The 19,610-nt window shown below is 42.1% G+C and overlaps 1 protein-coding gene across 1 annotated transcript in view; it reads right to left on the reverse strand.

Annotated features, from left to right (window-relative positions):
- Positions 1 to 19,610, reverse strand: part of IRAK3 (interleukin 1 receptor associated kinase 3) — a 55,049-nt gene that overhangs the window by 11,015 nt on the left and 24,424 nt on the right. The window contains exons 7-8 of the mRNA XM_040982233.1: positions 14,577 to 14,691; positions 13,421 to 13,539 (exon numbers count right to left, since the gene is read on the reverse strand). Of these exons, the coding sequence (XP_040838167.1) occupies positions 13,421 to 13,539; positions 14,577 to 14,691 (234 nt within the window). The remainder of the gene's footprint in view (positions 1 to 13,420; positions 13,540 to 14,576; positions 14,692 to 19,610) is intronic.

Genomic DNA, 19,610 nt, shown 5'->3' on the forward strand with positions numbered 1-19,610 from the left:
CACATCTAAAAACCAGGATAAGGTGCAGGACAGGCCAGGCAGGCCAGGTTAGGCTGCAATACCAGCCAGCTCACATTAGAGCTGGGACTGGGGGCTGGCTGGGCTGGGCCAGGCTACAATACCTGCTGGCAAATGTTGAGAAGAGGTGGGGCATTCCAGGCTGAGCCACAGCACTCATCAGCTCATGTGAGACCCTGGGCAGGGGGAGGGCACGAACCCTGTCGTGGGGTTGCAGGGCTTCCCCCTACTGGTCTACTGCTCCCACTGACAAGTGTGGGAACCGGGATTGGGGGCAGACCAGGACAGGCAGAGCTACAACACCTGTTGGTCTGCATGTGAACTGGGCTGGGGGAGAGCCAGGTTGGGCTAACCAACTGTACCTACTGTTGTCTGCACAGCTCAGAGTTAAAGCAGGCTGGTTGGGCTTTGCTACAGCATCAGCTGACAAGTGCTGGGACTGGGGGCAAATCCTGTCATACTAGACTGCAGAACACCTGGAGAGAGCAAGATCCAGGACTGGGAGTTGGCCCAGTAGGGAAACTGGGCATTTCTCTGATGGGTTATAATTCCCATTGGTGAGCATGGGAACCAGGGCTGGGGGCAGATCTCTCTAGAGAGGCAGTGGCACCTGCTTATATGACAGTGGGCTGGATAGTGGGGTCGGTTTAATTGAGTTATGTTTCAACGTCCATTGACGTGTATGAGAGCTAAATGGGATGTGAAACACACTGAACCAGTCTGCTGTATTTACTGGCAAGCACAGGAACCAAGGCTGGGAGTAGGTCCAGTGGGAGTTATTGGAGGTTACTAACTAGGTTGAAACCCCTCTAGGGTATGTGAGAGCTGAGTGTGTGGTGAGCACGACTGGGCTGGGCCACAGCATCTGTTGGTTTATATAAGAAATGGGGCTGGAGGCAGAACTGATCCAGATATTGTAACTACCTGTGTGCGTAGGTTGATATAGGTGATGAACTGAACCAGACCCTGTACTGGCAAGCACACACAAGATTCAGGTCTGGGATTGTTTCAGGGGATGTTTCTTTGGGGATCTCTCCAACTGAACCGCTGGACTCAACTCCAACCATAGGGAGAATTGCTGGATTTGTTGTCTGACTGTGGAGTGCATGTTTCAGAACTGAGTCCTCTCAATGGCTTAGATGCAGCAGTGGACAGCATGCAAAGATGCACATAAAGAATATGACAGTCTACTGGGGCCTGCAGAGGACATGTGGTACCATAACAGAGGAGTAGGGGGCAGAACAAATTGGTCAATTACCCCAGCCAAACACTGACAGCAAATATCTGGGTGAATAGAGATCAAAGACAGACTGTGTCAGCCAATGGACCTTGGAAGAATTTCCTCATCCTTGGAGCAACAAGATCAACAGCATTTCAGAACTGCTGAAACCATTCGAGTAAAAAGCTTGGAACATGCACCACATCGAGGATCCTGGGATGACATTGGGTGGTCATTCCCCATCCCCAGGTACTGAGGCAGGTGGAAGGCTGGGTGAGGCTGCTCCCCTTATCTCCACCCCCCACCCCTGGCTTGCCCCAGATACAAGAAAATAAAAGAAAATTTGGAAACAATGTTCTCACCCACTTTCCCCTAATCCTTGACCCTTCCCATCCTAATCAATTACATAAACACCATCAAAAATTAAAACAAAAAGGATCAGTCACTAATCAGTGTTCTTTTTTTGTCTGTCAACTAACCTCAAGATTAAATAGCTTAAAAGTTCCCCAATTGCCCAAAGGAAATGCAGGGCCATGACCAACATTAGCTTCTAATATTTGGAAGCTGGAAATAAGTACATTTTTACTATTTTATATATTTCTTCAGCGCATTGAACTCATCTGAATCTACATTTTAAAATACACCATCTTGTGCAGATTTTAGCATGACATTGCTTTCTGCTAACGTAGTTTAACATACATTTATACATACATACTTTCTCTGATTACTTAGATTTGTTAAAGCAGGCCAACTGTTGGGAAGATGTAAATATCTACCCAATCTCCTCTCTGCATATTACCGAACTGATCCCACCAGATGTAGATCAGCGGAGTGGAGCTGGACACTGAAGAACTAATTAGGGCAGCATGTACTCCTAAACATACTTCACAGTGGGAAAAACCAAGCCTGAGGATGACAGGCAAGTGTTTTTAGAGAGAAATCAGTGGCGCATACAGTGGTGGTCTGAGGACTGTAATAGTAGCAATCCTTAAATCTCAATTTTCCAGTGACTGACACCTACTATGCAGTCAACAAACATCAACTGATGAATGAATCAGTGAATGAATACTAAATCTGAGTAATAGGATATGAAAGAATTTGGAAGCAAGGGCCATGATCTAAACACAGAATCAAATTGGAAATTTCAGAGGCTCTTGTGAGAGCCACAGGGATGAGCTCCTTTCTCCGGTCTGTATGTTGAGTCATTGTACTTAAAGTCAGGGGGGCCAATGCAACTACATTACACTCGCTTCCTCTACTTTTTTTTTTTTTTTGGTGAGGGATGTTGTTTCAGAACAGGCAGGCACTGGAAGATACTTTGTGACATAACTATGACATTATCAGATAGACTGTCCTTCTAAGTATTCAGTGCTATAGCAACAGCTCATTAAAATATGGATGCTGCTATGAATTAGAAAACACACTCCTTTACAGGATTACCAAAAAACCAGAGAGAGGTGTTCCTTTTAGAATATGGAACTTCAGCTCTAACTGCACAAGCACACTACTCCACTAAGCCGGTCTCCTTGTAGGTAAAAAGAGCTGGTAATGGGTACTTCATTATGTTCTTTTTATTTTAAATCTTTATTTATTTAAAAGGCTGAGAGGCAGAGATCTATTTCCACCTACTGAGTAGCTTTCCAAATAGTGGTAACAGCTAGGAGTGGGCCAGGCCAAAACCTGGAGCTTGGCACTCCATCAGGTTCTCCCATGCGCATAGCAGGGACTCAGATACTTAAGCCACCACCAGCTGCCTCCCAATGTGTATATTACCAAGAATCTGGTATTGCAAGCAGAGCCAGGAATCCATTCAGATACTCAGGGATGGGATGTGGGAGTCTTAACCTCTGTACCAAATGTCTTCCATTCCCCCTTTAGCTTCTTACAAGCACTAAATTTAGAAAAGTAAATATGGGGCTCAATAGGCTAATCCTCTGCCTGTAAGCGCTGGCATCCCATATGGACACAAGTTCATGTACTAGCTGTTCTACTTCTCATCCAACTCCCTGCTTATAGCATGGGGAAGCAGTACAGGATGGTTCAAATCCTTTGGACCCTTCACCCATGTGACAGACCTTCAAGAGGCTGCTGGCTCCCAAGCGACTTATCTTCGGTTGCTGCAACCACGAGGGAAGTGAACCAGCAAATGAAAGGTTTTTCTTTGTTTCTCCTTCTCTCTGTAAATATACCTTTCCAATAACAATACAAAATAAAGAAAGGAAAGGAAAGGAAAAAGAAAAAGTAATGGCCCCTACACGATAGCCTAGTGGCTAATGTCCTCGCCTCGCATGCGCTGGGATCCCAAAAGGGTGCCTGTTCATGTCCCAGCTACCCCTCATCCCATCCAGCTCCCTGCTTGTGGCCTGGGAAAGCACTCAAGAACGACCCAAAGCCTTGGGACCCTGCACCCATGTGGGAGACCTGGAGGAAGCTCCTGGCTTCTCGCTTCAGACTGGCTCAACTCCAGCCATTGTGACCACTTGGGGAACGAATCAGTGGATAGATCTTTTTCTCTGTCTCTCCTTCTTTCTGTAAATCTGACTTTGCAATAAAAATAAATAATCCTTAAAAAAAAGTAAAGTAAATAGGGACTATGATACATAGAGAGGACCTTAAAATGAGCTATAAAGGATATGTGATGATCACTGTCTTTCGTACATCCACTATTCAACCTATAAATTTTAAGAGGCTATATATCTCTAAACGAGACACTAACTTAAATGACACAGGTACTGGGAGTTGCAGGATCACCCTGGAGATCTGAAGACTCTTGGGTTAACAGGTTTCCAGGAGTCAGCTAAACTTCAAAATAGTTCCAGAGAGCATCTTAAAGTAAGCGATTTTAAGATAGTGAAGGGAAAAGGAAACTACTTGGCATGGATTGTACATGCACATATATCTCTCTGTGTATAAACAAATGCTTTGGGGGATTATAGCACAGTGATGGTGAATAGAATACACAGGGGACGTTTCCATTTACTTGTGTGCAATATTTAATTGCTTCGGCATCGCTTGGGAAAATGAATATGCTTGGATTTTTAGAAGAGGGAAGGCACTTGGTCAGGCGGGTGGAACAGGAAACTGAAGGGTAAGAACTATTTACATCTAGAATGTTTCTGAAAAATACAAATGGATTTGGGGGGAGGGAAGTAGTAGTAGCAGACCTGCTAATGAAATTATCAATCAGTCAGTCAAATCCATGTATTCCCACAGGCTTGGATATCCTCAGAACCATCTTCTAAGCTCAGAGTTGCAGCCCAGTATGGGCAGCATGTGCCCCCCCTGCAGCAGGGGCACTTCTTCTGGCTATGGGGGAGGGGTAAAGGTAAGAGGAACCTGGGTGTCCTGGCTGCTGGGTCATTCTGTGATGGCTCCCTACCCCCTCTTCCCAACCATGCCATCTATCCAGTCCCTCACACAGGGAACTCCCCATGCATCCACTCACTCTGACCCTGCCTCTCTGATAAACTCCTTTTTCTCTTTCTCTTTCTTTCTTTCTTTCTCTCTTTCTTTCTTTCTTTCTTTCTTTCCTTCCTTCCTTCCTTCCTTCCTTCTTTTTCTTTCTTTTTCTTTCTTTCTCTCTCTCTCCTTCCTTTTTTCCTTTTGTTCTCTTCCTTCCTTCCTTCCTTCCTTCCTTCTTCTTTCTCTCTTTCTTTTTCTTTCTTTCCTTTTCTTTTCTTTCAGAAATCCCCTTTCAAATAGCTTCCTTCCTTCCTTTCTTTCATAGACCACCTCCCTTGTAAGCAAGATTGTTTCACTTGGCAGGAGACAAATGGTAATACCGATTAAACAACATGATTTTATGGGAAACATTAGAAATGTTCCCCAAGATTATCTCCTTGCTTTGGAAACATTAGCAGGGATGAATGTCTGGGATAAAAAATGCTGAGGATAAAATGCGTTTCATTTTGGAATCATTCACAAATGTGAAAACAATTAAGCTTGCTAAGGTATCGGATGGGAGTAACAAGGAGGCTTACTGCTTTCAGATGCTTTTATGAGATCCTGTAATTCAAAAACATCTTCGTTTCCCAAATAAAAATGTGAGGGAATCTTGCCAGGAGTACAGACTGTAACTCTTCAAGATTCCTTTCTTTAAATCCTTTCCTCCTCAAATTCCACCATCTGGAAGTGAATTTTGTTTTTATAATATTCTCTTTGAAGGGTTCAAATTACTAAGACATTTTTGGGCTAAATAAACCACCAGACTTGTTGAAAATACCTTTGAAATGTGGGCTTTGCTTCCTCCTGTGGGTGTTCCTCAGCTCTGTCCTCCACAATCTCTTCCTCATAAAGCCATTTACTCTCACTGCTTGAATACATGAAGATTACCAGTGCATCAGCAGCCCACCAAGTGCCAACTGGCATCTCCACTAAGGTCCCAATGTCAACATTTCAGAATTTGCACTAATTATGCTCTGCTTTCCAGTTTCCCCGTCTCTTCCAAGAAAGCCAACATGATCTCGTAATCCCCAACCTTTAATTCCCTAATAAGTGCATGATGGTTGGGCTCATACAAACATATGGTTGCATCTCCCTTTCCCCATTTACAGCCTTGCAACTCAGGCTTGTTACAAACTCTCTACAACTCTGCTTTCTCCATGCCAAAGTAAGGTAAGGACAGTTTGTAAATTCAGGGTTGGAGGATTAATAATAGTCCATTCAGCGGGCATTTGATCAAATCTAAAATCCCTTGGCTTTGGCTGAGTTCCCTAGTTCTTCTGCAGTCTATCGGCTACCTTTAACACAGCAGTGTTCATCAATGCGATCCAGGCGAACAGCTCATTGGCATTGTGGAGTTCCCTTTATGTCAAAAGCATTCCCTCCCCTGTATTTTCACCCAAATTCTTCCTGCGACTCCAAGATTCACTTCCCCTGTGAAGTTTTCATTCAACAACTTTGAATTCTGGTTCTTCTCCATTCTTGAAGATCCCACTGGACACTCTGAACCATACCATTTGCCAGTTACACGGAAACCAACTAGTGTTGCTTTCATAAGTATAATGTTGAGACTGCAGAAAAGCACAGTGGTTGATGTAATCAAATGATTAAGAGGATTTGAAACCATTAAGTAGACTTAGAACAAACAGTGCAGGAATGGCAAATATGTAGCCCAAATGTTGACAAAACATTTTCCTGTGTTCTTGGCAGACATCACAAATTGAGCTCAGAAAGCACCCAGTGCAGTTTCCCTTTCAACACTGCCATTGGGAAGTTATTACCTATCAATCAAAGATGGAATGTGAAGTGAAACTGATTTGTCATCACTGCCACAGAAGAGTGGCTTTTTTTTTTCAGATGTCATAAATGAGGCCCACATGGCTGACATGGTTTGTTCTATGGCTTTATTTAACAGCAAAGTCAAAACTAAACCCTAGCTCTACCATTTCCTTGCTCAGTACTCTTTCAGTTTATAGTGGACCTTATATAGTATCAGGTACTGCAACTGTGGATTCAGCCACCCACGGATTAAACTTCTTTGAAAACAAATTCCAGACAGTTCCACGCCATAAATGAATGAATGTGATGTGAACCTAGCGTTTACAATCAATTCATGCCCACAAAGTGATGTGTAGGCGCATCCTGCTACAGCCTCCACCACTGCCCGCATCCTCTATTTCTCTGCAGTACACACTTTGGAGCCCTTTCAACCTCATCTCACTGAGTACTGGGCCTACACTGAACAGATACAATTTTTTTTCCTGGTTGGTATTCGCTAAACAACACAGCACAGCAACATAGCCTGTATACTGTATTAGGCATTAGAAACAGTTCACAGAAGATTTGAGGTATAGGGCAGAATGCACAGCTCACATGTAAGCACTATGCCATCTTACACAGAGGACTTTACCAGCCCCTGATTTTGGTACCATGGGAGTCTTGGAATATACCCTCACGGATTCCAAGGGGTGACCGTGGTGACTGTGGCACATTAAATGGAAGGAAATGTGTTTTTATTCAGTTATTCACACAGATTAAGAAATTATTTGTTGGTTACAAAAGAAATAAGATAAACTTTCATCTCTATGTTTTATTTAGTTATATATACGTAATTCTAGTGGAAAATGAAGTAATGAGTGAGTCATGTGACTTTTTGCTTGACTTTAAAAAGAGTTCCAATACTTGAAGCTGCTCTCAAACAGAGCAGGCACGCACAGCATGCAGAGCCTTCCGTTAAGGACAAGAGTTGGAGGATGGGGTAGATACAGCACACAGAGGCAGAGGGGGTGGGTCAGACAGGGATCTATACGGGTTCCCACCAGGCCCTCGGCTGTCCTTTACATGTGTTCTCTCACAAGGAGGCAGGAGGAGGTGCACTGGTATCACACGCAGTCCCAGATGAACAAGGGGTTAAGTGACTCACCCAAGGTAACAGTACCAGAGAGGACTGGAGTAGGACTCTACAGTGTGTGACATCCAACAGCCACACCTTCAACCAGAGACAAAAGCCAGGCAGAACAACAAGATCCCTGAGACACTTTCCAAAAAGTGGGAAGGACAGAGAAAAGACTGGGAGAAGGTGTTCTGGAAAGGAAACTTTCCAGGACTTAGGCTAAGGCCAACTGCAGGGTGGACAGGGTGCTGTAGGCACCTCCCAGAACCTTTCCACTTGAAATTGGAAGCTGCTCAGGGCAAAGTCTGGCCAGGACTGAAAAGAAGGTGAGGTTTTCTTCATCCTCCTGTCACAATCTCCAGATATGTGAGTTAACTGCACAGCACAACACATACATACAGTTAGAGAACTGAAAGGCAACATGAAGTCAACTTGAGTTCCTCCTGGTTGGCTCTTAGTGTCCAGCTGATAAAAGTGTGACATGTGACCCTGAAAGCCTGGGGTTCTCCCAAGCCATCCTTCCCTCGCTCTAGGGACAGTGCAGATGTTACTTTATTCTGCTGAGACACAATGGGACGCTCACACCCAGGCATGAGGCTGCTGCAGCGTAGTCTTACAATTTTCACATTTACAAAAGCCTTAATCATGAAGGTATATGATTGCCCAGATTCTGCACAGATAGAATTAATTACACAGAATGATGAAAATGATAACTTCATGTAATTCTCCATAACATGTTACAGTTATTTGGTTTGAGGTAGAAATGTCTGATGCCAAGTATTTTTCCTAATAAACTGTATTGTATCGTAAGAGAACATATTCTTCAAATAAACCTTTAAAAACACAGAATAGAGATTTTAAAAAAGGCACTAAAGTAAATAAGCCACAGTCTCTCCGAGTACAGCCTTACTGCCATTTTAAAGTAAGATTTACTTATTGGACAGGAAGAATGCCAGAAACAGACAGGCAGGCAGAGATCTTCCACCTGCTGGCTTACTCTCCAAATGGTCTTAACAGGCACGCATGGGTTAGGCAGCAGGCAGGAGCCAGGAACTTCATCTGGGTCTCTCACATGGGTGGTATGGGTGTGTCGGTCATTTTTCATTGCTCTCTCAGGCACATTAGCAGGGAGTTGGATGAAAAGCAGTGCAGCCAGTCTTGAACTGCCTTTCCAACATGAAATGGCAGCATCGCAAGCAGCAGCTTAACTTGCTATGCCACCATACTAGCTCCTCATTGATATTTTTAAATGTCTTACTCTTAAAAAAAAAAACATGAATGCATAGCACTACAAACGTCTATGATGTTTATTACTTCAACCTGGCTTTTTTCTTTTCACTTTATAAACATGGAGCAATGTTGTTTCATATAATCAAAAACATTATTTAATAATGGCAAGTGATTTGTGATACATTCTTCTGTGACCCACTGATCTGAAGCCTAAATTTTAAACAGAAAAGAAAGGTAAGCAAACAAACAAAAACCGTCCATTTCTCACTTTATCAACAAAAGTTTGATTCACAGTGTATTCACAGAAAAGGTTGCCGTTTAGCACACATTTTGAGATGCTCTTTTCTGAGCCAAGTATCAGAGCTGTACAGTTAGACAGTATTCCCTCCCAGAAGCTGTCTTGCCTTGCAAAGGCTCAGCAAATTAGTATGACAAAGGCAGCAGAGGCAGGCTTTCACTCCTGAAAAACTCCGGACAGCACAGAGAGGGACCAAGAATCAATGAAGTCCAGGTTTAGAGCAAAGTGAAAGACTTATTTAGAAGAGATCTGAGAGGGTGAACTGTGTCAGCAAATTCACATTTCACAGAGCCCTCTGGGGAGCAAATGTCATTACCATCTGACAGCTGTCTAGGGCCTTGAATGAACTGACTTGGTTTCACTCCAGTTTCTAGAGAACAGGTGCACACATCACCAATTATGAGGGGGTATACCTATGGTTATATTTGGCACTAATTAACATCTTTGCAGGCAGCTCCTCAAAAGACAGACTCAGAGCTCAACTGCTGTGGAGGAGGCTGACTGTACTGGATCAGGCAGGTTCACAACTGTGCAGCCTTGTGCAGCCACGATTCTCAAACAGATGCAGACAGCCTTGGCATGTCACATGATGATACTTGTAGGCACAAGTGTGGATAGATTATATAATGAATGGATAGATTATATATGAATCTTCAAACTTTGAAAAACCCAGAAGGGCATTAAATTGTATAATCAGGATTTGGCTCCCTAAGTTCAGGCAGATATTTAAACCTGAAAATCTTGCATTAATGGCTAGCAGATTGGGGTGGAGACTTGACCTCATCATAGCATCTTGGAAGTGAGCACAGTGGGGGATGCCCATGGAGAAAGTTCCTGAGGGAGGCTGGGTGCCCTAAAATGAGTTTAGCTCAGCTTCCCTCGTGTGACTGTCCCTCCAACTTCATATAACTTCACCAGATGACCGAACCAATGAAGCCACTGTCCTTGGACTGCGAGTGTACAAACCACAAGCTGAAACAAATCTTTTTTCCTAAGAAGCTCCTCTTGGGTATTTTAGTGGCAATAATCATCATCATCCTCTATCAACTGAAAAATTAAAATGTCTCTGTAATTGAATTTCTTGCTTAAACCCTGTCTTTTCCACATCATTGTCTCTGATTAGATATCCTTTGGTAGTGTGTACTTTTATTATCTCTTGGGTGTCTGTCTGCCTAGTGGTATAGCTTTAAAGGATTTTATACTTTGGCAAATCCAGGTGAGTCACTGGGGCACTGGATTGGAACAACTGGTCTCCTTTTAAGTTTCAAGAAAAACAATGTGACTTCAGAGCATTTCTGAACTCATCTACACCACACATAATCCTCAGAGTCTCGCATTAGAGCCCAGCTTATCAAATGTGGTTCCCTGGCCTTGTTTATGTTAAAGGCCCCATATGACCCCATCACCATCACCACCTTCTCAAGTCTTCCTGAACCTTCTCCAATCTTGTCCTTCCCTCCCCATCCAAGCGTTCTTTTTCTTTCTTTTTTTTGTAAGTGGCAGATCTTAGCTCTCCTTCCACCAGTCCATTGCCATGATTCACCCTATCCAGGACTTGTCTTGGAATTCTCCAAAAAGCAGCAGCCTTCTCAGGCCAACCATGTATTTGGCATCCTTACTGTTAGGTATATTGTTCTCGTGTATGTTGTACCATGGCCAGCAGCTTGAATCTTCAAGAATGAGATTATTAATATGCACATCTCCCTTGCCATTATCTAATATAATTTTCCACAGTCAACTGGTATTCCATAAACATGTGAACTAAAATAATGTGATTCTCAAAATATTCAATAGACATATTAATGCACAAGTGCTATTTCTTAAAACAGGGTCTGGTTTGTGGATCTACTTCCAAACACAGTAAAATGACGATGCAGGTAAATGAGAAGAGTGAAAAGTAAAACAGACTGATGAGCCACCACGTTGCTTAGCCTGTCCCTGCTAATCCTACAGCTTCTTGCCTAGTAGTGGGAGGAGTTCCCATGGGGTAAGTATGTGCTGTTTGCTAATGGTACCGTGGGTCATTTATCCTGAAAGATGGAAGCTAATATTTATTAGTAGCATTCTGCAGAAAAAATAAGACTTTTAAATGCTATATTCTAGAGTCACATCTCAAGTGGAATATCTGCTTTGTAAAATCAAAGGATGGGAGAAGGGTGAGAGGAAAGCACGTGAAAAAGAAAAATCATGGAGTCACATTTTTCAGAGCTCCATCCAATAAAGTCTGCCTCTGTGATTGTGTAGCTGTGTGGTGCCTCCCTCCACCACCACTGCCCAGTGCTCTCCTCAGCTCCCTGGGAGGCTCTTGTTCCATTGGAAAGGAAGGCTAGGCTGATAATGGCCCACATTGGAATCCCAGACTGGGGAACGTCCTTGGTAGCTGAGTTGTTTCACCTATATTACATCCCTTGTCACAACAGAGCTGACATAGGGGTGCCAAGCCCAGAGTACCCCTGCCTACCTTCTATATGAGGAATACTGTTGGAGGGCACTGCAGCTTCACAGCTGCCTCATGGCATCAGTAGAGGCTTCCTTAACAAGAGCCCAGCTCATGCTCCCCAGCTGCCTTTCTTCTTCCCTTCTTCACCACTGTTGTTACTGAAAGTTCTCACCCCCAAAATCTACATGTGAATCTCTGTCCCTGAGGCTGCAGCATCTTCCCTGTTCCCCACCCAGATGCCCCCTCTGCTCTAAATGATGGTCCTCCTTGCCCCTCTCTCTTATGTTTTAAGCGTTGATCATTTATTTTGAAAGACAGAAAGACACGTGGAGGGAGATCTTCCACCTGCTGAGTCACATCCTAACTGCTTACAAAGGCCCAGGTTACGCCAGCTTAAAGCTGGAAATTTGAAACTCCATCCTGATCTCTCGTGTGGGTGATGGGGGCCCAAACACTTGGGGCATCTTCCACCTGCCTTCTTAGGCACATTAGCAGGGAACCGGATCAGAAGTGAAGCAACACTGCCATAGGGATGCGGACATTGCAAGCTTAACATGTGGCACAACAACTCTTATCTCTCACCCCATTAAAAATCCAGAACCTAGACAGCTTCTCCCTTCCTCTCCTCGCTGTCACACTCAGCTTTCAGGAAAGGACTTGATAAATGAAGTCATGAAAAGGAAACAGCAAAATTAATATATTGACACCTGAGATTCAAAAATAAGCTAAGGGTTACTTTGAGCCAAAGGAAGGATATGAACAGCAAAATTCCAGATAGTTGTTTACTTAGGAAAACCTATATCTTTAGTGTTGGTTGCAACCTGGGGAGAAGACAGATGGTTTTCAGTGAGGGGGTGATGTTAACAAATGATTTTAGCAACCCCCGGGATCTTTGTTGTCTCCTTGTCCAGAACTCATAAGGGTGTGTCTGCTTTGAGCTGATTTCAGAGCATAACTAGAAGTGAACACATCTCCATACCACAACATCAATTCCCTCCACTTCTCCAGGAGCAAATAAAATTCTAATCTCTTCATATGGAGCTCATTTCCCCAGGAAACTTAAAAGAAGAAGCAATCAGTCCCTCTGCTACCGAAGTCAAATGAACACCAAAAGCTTTTTGAAGACAACAGGGAATGGTTCGTTCGGGGGAGGCAGTAGCCTTTTCAAGTCAGGCTCCCCTGATAGTCACCAAAGGTGTACTGATTCACCTTGGGATGGGTACAAGACAAGGACACAAGGGAAACATTCCCTGGAGGGCTTTTGGCCACACAAAACTCACTTAAGTTGCAGGATTCTCTATATAAACTGAAGAAAGAAAAAAGACTTAAGACGCTCTTTCCACTTTTATCATATCACAAAACCACATACTGGGGTTGCTGTTTGCCTTGTCACAGATAAGTACTTAGAGTTATGAGGCATAGGCTCTGGGGGATAAACAAGACATCAGAGACTCAAGGACAGAGAATCTTCCTCTCCACTTACTTGTGTTATCTTTCTAGGAATCCCAGTACAAGTTACTTAACCTTTCCTTAAGCCTCAGTTAAAAGTGTGAGATGAATCAATACAAGTTCATTCTCCAGTCTGCAAACAGGTATAATCAATAAGATACACAAAATTATCTACCTACGTTGTTCATTAATAATTCCCAAAGATATTAATTCTCTCTTTGGCAGCACAAATGTAGCTCTTCAAAATTCAGCAGATGCGTTTTTATTAATGAAAAAAATCATATGTGAAATACTGAGGAGAGAGTTCTGAATACATACATACGCGCATACGTACATATATACCAGAAATGCTAAGTTCAGAAAATAGTGACTTACTTGAAATGATGCAAGAAGGGGCTTTCAGGTGTGACCTAAAGATCTGGGGTCATTTACCTTGATATACTGCCGCAGATGACTGAGCATGGTTGAGTGTTGTGCAAGTACTGAATGGCTCTGGATATGCCCACTAATATACTGGTTCGAACATCCCAAGAGAGTGGAGTCATGCCATCCTAAAAAAAATGACAACAGTTGGTTTGGTTGTGCTTTGTGAATAAAAGTCATTGAACATTATTTGTATAGAGATATCCCGAAACAAACAGGTGGCAAGTTAAGCCTGCTGAAAATATATCTTGGCTTGTCACAATCTACTTTTTCAAATTCAAGATTTAGAGTGATAACTAGACACAGATATATCCCCCGTCTGCTGGTTTATCTCCAAATGCCTGTAATAGCTGAGACTGGCTGAAGCTGAGAGACAGGAACTCAGTGCAGGTCTCCCACGTTGGGTGGCAGCTGTCCAACCACTTGGACCATCACTTCTGCCTCCTAGGGTCTACACTGGCAGAAACTGGAGTCAGGAGCTAGCACCAGGTATTGAACCCAGACGGTCCAATGCACAATGGGATCTCTTAGCTCAGTGTTCTAATGCCTAGGCTAATATCTACCCTGCCACCATCAACTTTTAATTCCAAACGGGCTTCTCTGTATCACCAGCTATTCTTCTAGGCTTCTTGATAGCAATGGCTAGCAGGGTGACACTATTTAAAATTTCATTAAGTAAGATTTTGAAATTATCAGTGGCAGAATAGTGTGGGTGACTGAAAAAAAATCTGGTTTATTGTCATCTGGAACTGAAAGTTCATTCTTTGAAAACAATTTTGAAATGTACTGATCAAAAACATTTTACAAAAAAATCATAGACTTTTCGTTTCTGCCCTTCATATTAAATGATACACTGTATAAAGTTATACAAATTAAAATTATCTGGAAAATAAGGGCAGATGATGTGAACCCAGTAGAAGAATGAAATCAATAAGGAATAGAACCTAGTAAATCTTTTGATAATGTTATACAGAACACCACAATTCTGGTTTTAATGTAGCCTCCTACTGGTAAGAAATTATTTTACAGACAGTGTTTCTACTTCCTTGGGAAAGCCACTCTTGGCCATCCCCTCATGCCCTCTCAGCTCTCTCAAAAGGGTTCAGCAGTTCCCTTGGAGTGCCAGAGGGTCAGAGGATGGGACAGAACAACAGGCATGACTTACCATACAGTGTAATCTGCCCAAAAGTGTTCCGTTTCTCATGTATGGATATACCAGACAGAACTGATCGGCCTCTGCAAAATATGCAGCCAATTCCAGTATGTTTGGGTGACGAAACCTTGAACAAGAAGATTGGTAAAGCCACCACACTGTTTAATCAAGTTCAAAACACACAATGTCTTTGGGGATTACAAGATGGGAGTAAGAAAAAGACTGGCATACAAGATAAATTTGGCCAGGGACATTGTCATTAGACAGGTGATGCGGTTTTGTGTTCCACACTGTTATAAAGAATTCTAACAAATACTTGTTACTTTTTTTTTTATCTTGACCATATAAAGATAAATAAAATACACAAATAATATAAGACATAAAATTTAAGAAACTAAAGACTTTTAAAGGTTTTGGCAGCTGGGAACTTCATGAAATATAGGCAACAGTATTTGATGTTAACCTATTATTATCATTATAAAACACAAAATGATTTGTACATTAAATAAAGATAAAATATCTGAAATTGTCCATTTGATGAACTGACGTGTACATGTTTACGTGAAGTGAAAAATATCTGCAGACTGAATGCTGCTTCCATTCAACTACTTATTGAGCACTATTATGTCAGGTACTGCAAGAGGCACCAGTCACACAGCAGAAAACATCAGTATCTTTACAAAGATTGAGCTGACAGATTTAATCTATATGGTTAGTCAAGTTTGACATGGAAAAACCTATCATTCATCTTCTATTAAAAAAAACAACAACAACTGTATTTTGGGACCAGCATCATGGCATAATAAGCTCAGCTTCAACCAACAACACTGGTATCTCATATAAGCACCAGTTCAAGTCCTGGCTGCTCTGCTTTCAATCCAGCTACTTTCAAACACACCTGGTAAAGAAGCAAAAAATGTCCAGAGTTTGCGGCATCCTGTCATCCATGTGGGAGATGAAGTCCCAGGTTCCTGGTTTTGAACTGACCTAGACCTGGCTCTTGCAGCCATTTGGAGACTAGACCAGTGGATGAACAATCAATCAATCAATCAATCCAATCAATCTCTGTTTAGCTAACATACACAACCACACTTTCCCTCCCTCTCTTCCTGCAACTCTGCCTTTCAAATGTTTAAAAAAAAAAAAAAAAAACTAAACTAAACATCTGGCCAGCATTGTGGCATAATGGGTTAAGCTGATGTCTGAATTGCCATCACCCCATACAGGCACTAGTTCAAGTCCCTGCTATTCTACTTGTGGCCCAGTTCCCTGCTAGTGTGTCTGGGAAAATAGTGGAACAAGACCCAAGTGCCTGGGCTTCTGATGCCCATAAGAAAGATCTGGATCAGGCTCCAGGCTTCTGGCGACCCAGCCTTGGCCACTGTGGCCATTGGGGAGTGAGCCAATGGATGGAAGATCTCTCTGTCTCTTCTTCTCTCTCCATCCTCCCTCTCCCCCACAAGTCCTTATTTCAAATAAATAAAATAAACAATAACAAACCCCTATGTTTTGTTTGGAAGGTAGAGAGACACACAGAGAGATCCTTCTGCTGGTTTACCCTGAAATAACAAGGACTGGCACAAAACCAGGAGACTGGAACTCAAGCCCATGTAAGTGGCAGAGTCCCTGAACTATCAACCTGCTGCCTCCCAGCGTGCATAACAGTAGGAAGCTGGAGTCAGAAGCAGAGCTAGGACTCCAACGAAAGCACTTTCATACAAGATGTGGGCATCGCAGGCAGCATCCTTATAGCTGGGCCACGCACCTGCTCCATTATCAACTGACTTTAAACTGCAGATACCCATGTCAATACAACATACATTTCTCAGGCTCCTTTCCTAATCTTCATTTATTAACAAAAATTCTATTCCTTGAATGTGTGTGTCATCATTATGAAGACCAATAGAACCAAAGTGACAACTACAAAGTAAAGATTATGAAATAAGTGCGTATTGTGAACTCAATTAAAGACAATAATCATTCAGTGTACATCTATTATGTCCTGGATATAGTTGTGGGTATTAAAATTAATAAATATGTCAAATATAATATTTATAAAGTTATACCGTTTGTTTCTTTAGTAGTAAAACTTTATTCTACCTTTATGTGTATGTGTGCTTTCCAAGTATTTATATGTATGTGTGTGTGTGTGTGTGTGTGTACTTTAGAAAGTTTCTGAGAAAATGAAATTGGTATGTCTGTTCTGATGCAAAAAAGGTTGGCTTTTCTGCATGCGTATATGTACTCACACACGTGTGCATGAACACGTGAGGATGCCTCCGAAGGTCTGTGGGAAAACGGAGCGACAAGCCATGCTACATTCTTTTCAAATATCTGCATAGCTTTTTTTTAATAATATTAATTTCCATGAATTTTCTGAAGGTCCTTATACATACATGTATAAATACATAGACGACTTTTAGCTTTAAATAGACCAAATGGTGTCTTGGGAGATTGGGCAGCAAAATGGGCTTTTTCAAAGAAGAAACATCTAACCTGACGCCTGAAGCACAACGTTTTTACTTAACATTAAGGATACCACCTGAAGAATTCTAAGTTTCTCAGACTATGGCTTCTTTTTTTTTAAAAAAAAAAAATTGTGATATGTATTTATTTACTTACTTACTTATTTTTCTCACGATACAGTTCCTTTCCCACCCTTAGGGATTTCCTCTTCCTCCCTCTCCAATTACCGTCCCCCCAACTGCCTCCCCCTGTATCAATACAATAATACAGTCCTTCAGCAATAGCCACAAGTCCATCATGCTTCTAGTTAAATGCATCATGACACTGCAGGTATAGACGATGGTAGTAACTATGGCTTCTGACCTTTCCCCCGCTTCTTCCTCAGGCAAGAGAAGCTAATAATTTCTGAGGATCTGGTGCTTGCCTACAGATTTAATCTTTTATTTCATTTTTCAACAAGAACCTTGGAAAGCAGATGTTCTAATTTCTGCTTTCGGTTGAAGAAATAGGCTCAGGGAAAAGAACTAACTTTCCCATATTCACACAGTTGATAGAATAACCAGAGGTTCCAACCAAAGTCTGTCCTAGCTCCATTCGGTCTGCTCTACCACCTGTGCCTTGCGTTGTTCATCTGCAGCAAGCACTTATAAATGCCTGCTGAACCAGCTTTAAGGGACATCAGATCTGTCTAAATCTTCAGCTTTTTATTATGCAAAATCCTGCTGATTTAACAGGTTGTAGCCAAAGAAAAGTTGGTATGGGTGTGTAGGCTTACCAATATTTTTACTTCATGTTCCCCTGTTCCCTACCACAGTAACTTCTAAAGTACCCATTGCTGTATTCGATCAGTCTTATTTAAAAATAGGCAAATGATCATTTTTTGCTCAATGAGCCAAAGAGCAGAGTACCAGAAATGGATGTGTCTAGACGATATCTGTTTTTTCTGGTTTTGAATTATTTTTCCCAGAAAAACCAAGCAGACAGTGAAGTAGCTCAACTGTTTAAGAACCTGAAGACAGCATCTTGATATAATTTCCATCTGCTGCTTTTCATTTTACATATATGGTCTGAATCAGAGTAGGTGAGGGATTTTGTATCACAGATTTTGGTATATTTCCATCCTGCCATTTAACTCATTTACTGAAACTGCCTGTGTATCATTGCACTTTTCTCCTCCTCTCAATTCAGGCAGCATCTTCTGAGAGAAGGCTGTCTCTACCGGGATGTCTGACAAGCAAGAGAGTGAACACAAGACAGAAAATACGTATAAAAAGCATATAACACCTGCATCTTCATCTTCAAAGTGAGGAAAACACAGAACTTACTTCATAGGATTAGATAGAAGATAAACAAATTAAGACATGTAATACATTTTGGGACATATTCAATAGTAAATTAATAGTAGCACAACAGAAAATAATAATGGTATTCCAGGAACCATTAACATCATGAAGCTGCTGGCTCCCTAACTAACACATAAAGTAAATTCAACACTATTAAAAATATCAACAAGATGGATGCTGCACAGTCGTCTAGTAGCTAAAGTCCTTGCCTTGCATGCACCTAGATCCCATATGGGTGCCAGCTCATGTCCCGGCTGTCCCGCTTTCCATCCGGCTCCCTGCTTGTGGTCTGAGAAAGCAGCTGAGGATGGCCCAGGGTCTTGGGACTCTGTGGGAGACCCAGAAGATGCTCCTGGCTTTGGATTGGCTCAGCTATATCTGACTTTCCAATTAAAAAAAAAAAGAAATTATTTATTTCTTATTTAAAAAAAAATTCCAGACAATCTGCTGCTGTTACTCATATGAAAAACACCTCATAAGATAAAACAATCTGATGCACAAATGTCAAAGATAAAACTATAAAAGTATCAGTCATGACTGAATGTTGAATTATAGCCAAATGCACTGTCCGTGCCTATCGAGATGATCATGTGATTTTTTTAAAAAACAGATTTACTTATCCTTATCTGAAAGGCAGATTTACAGAGAGGAGGAGAGATAGAAACAGAGATATCCTGTACCCGCTGGTTCACTCCTCAAACAGCCACAACAGTCAGAGCTACTGATCTGAACGCAGGAACTTTGTACTCTCACATCTGACTGGTCTAAATATAAAACTGGCATTAGACTACCGATGCGTATTACGGATACATACAAACATCTGATGCAACAAATTCATTTCTAAGAATTTATCTTGGGCCCAGCGGCGTGGCCTAGCGGCTAAAGTACTTGCCTTGAACGCGCCCAGATCCCATATAGGCATCAGTTCTAATCCTGGCGGCCCCACTTCCCCTCTAGCTCCCTGCTTGGGGCCTTGGAAAGCAGTCAAGGACAGCCCAAAGCCTTGGGACCCTGCACCCGTGTGGGAGACCTGGAGGATGTTCCTGGCTCCTAGTTTTGGATCGATGCAGCACCGGCCGTTGCAGTCACTTGGGGAGTGAATCATCGGAAGGAAGATCTTCCTCTCTGTCTCTCCTCCTCTTTGTATATTTGCCTTTCCAGTAAAAATAAATAAATCTTTAAAAAAATTTATCTTACAGATATACTCAAACAGGTACAAACTCAGTCACAAAAATTT

This window comes from Ochotona curzoniae, unplaced genomic scaffold, assembly GCF_017591425.1.
Source record: "Ochotona curzoniae isolate NIBS_2020 unplaced genomic scaffold, NIBS_Ocur_1.0 contig_1014, whole genome shotgun sequence".
Taxonomy (NCBI): Eukaryota; Metazoa; Chordata; class Mammalia; order Lagomorpha; family Ochotonidae; genus Ochotona; species Ochotona curzoniae.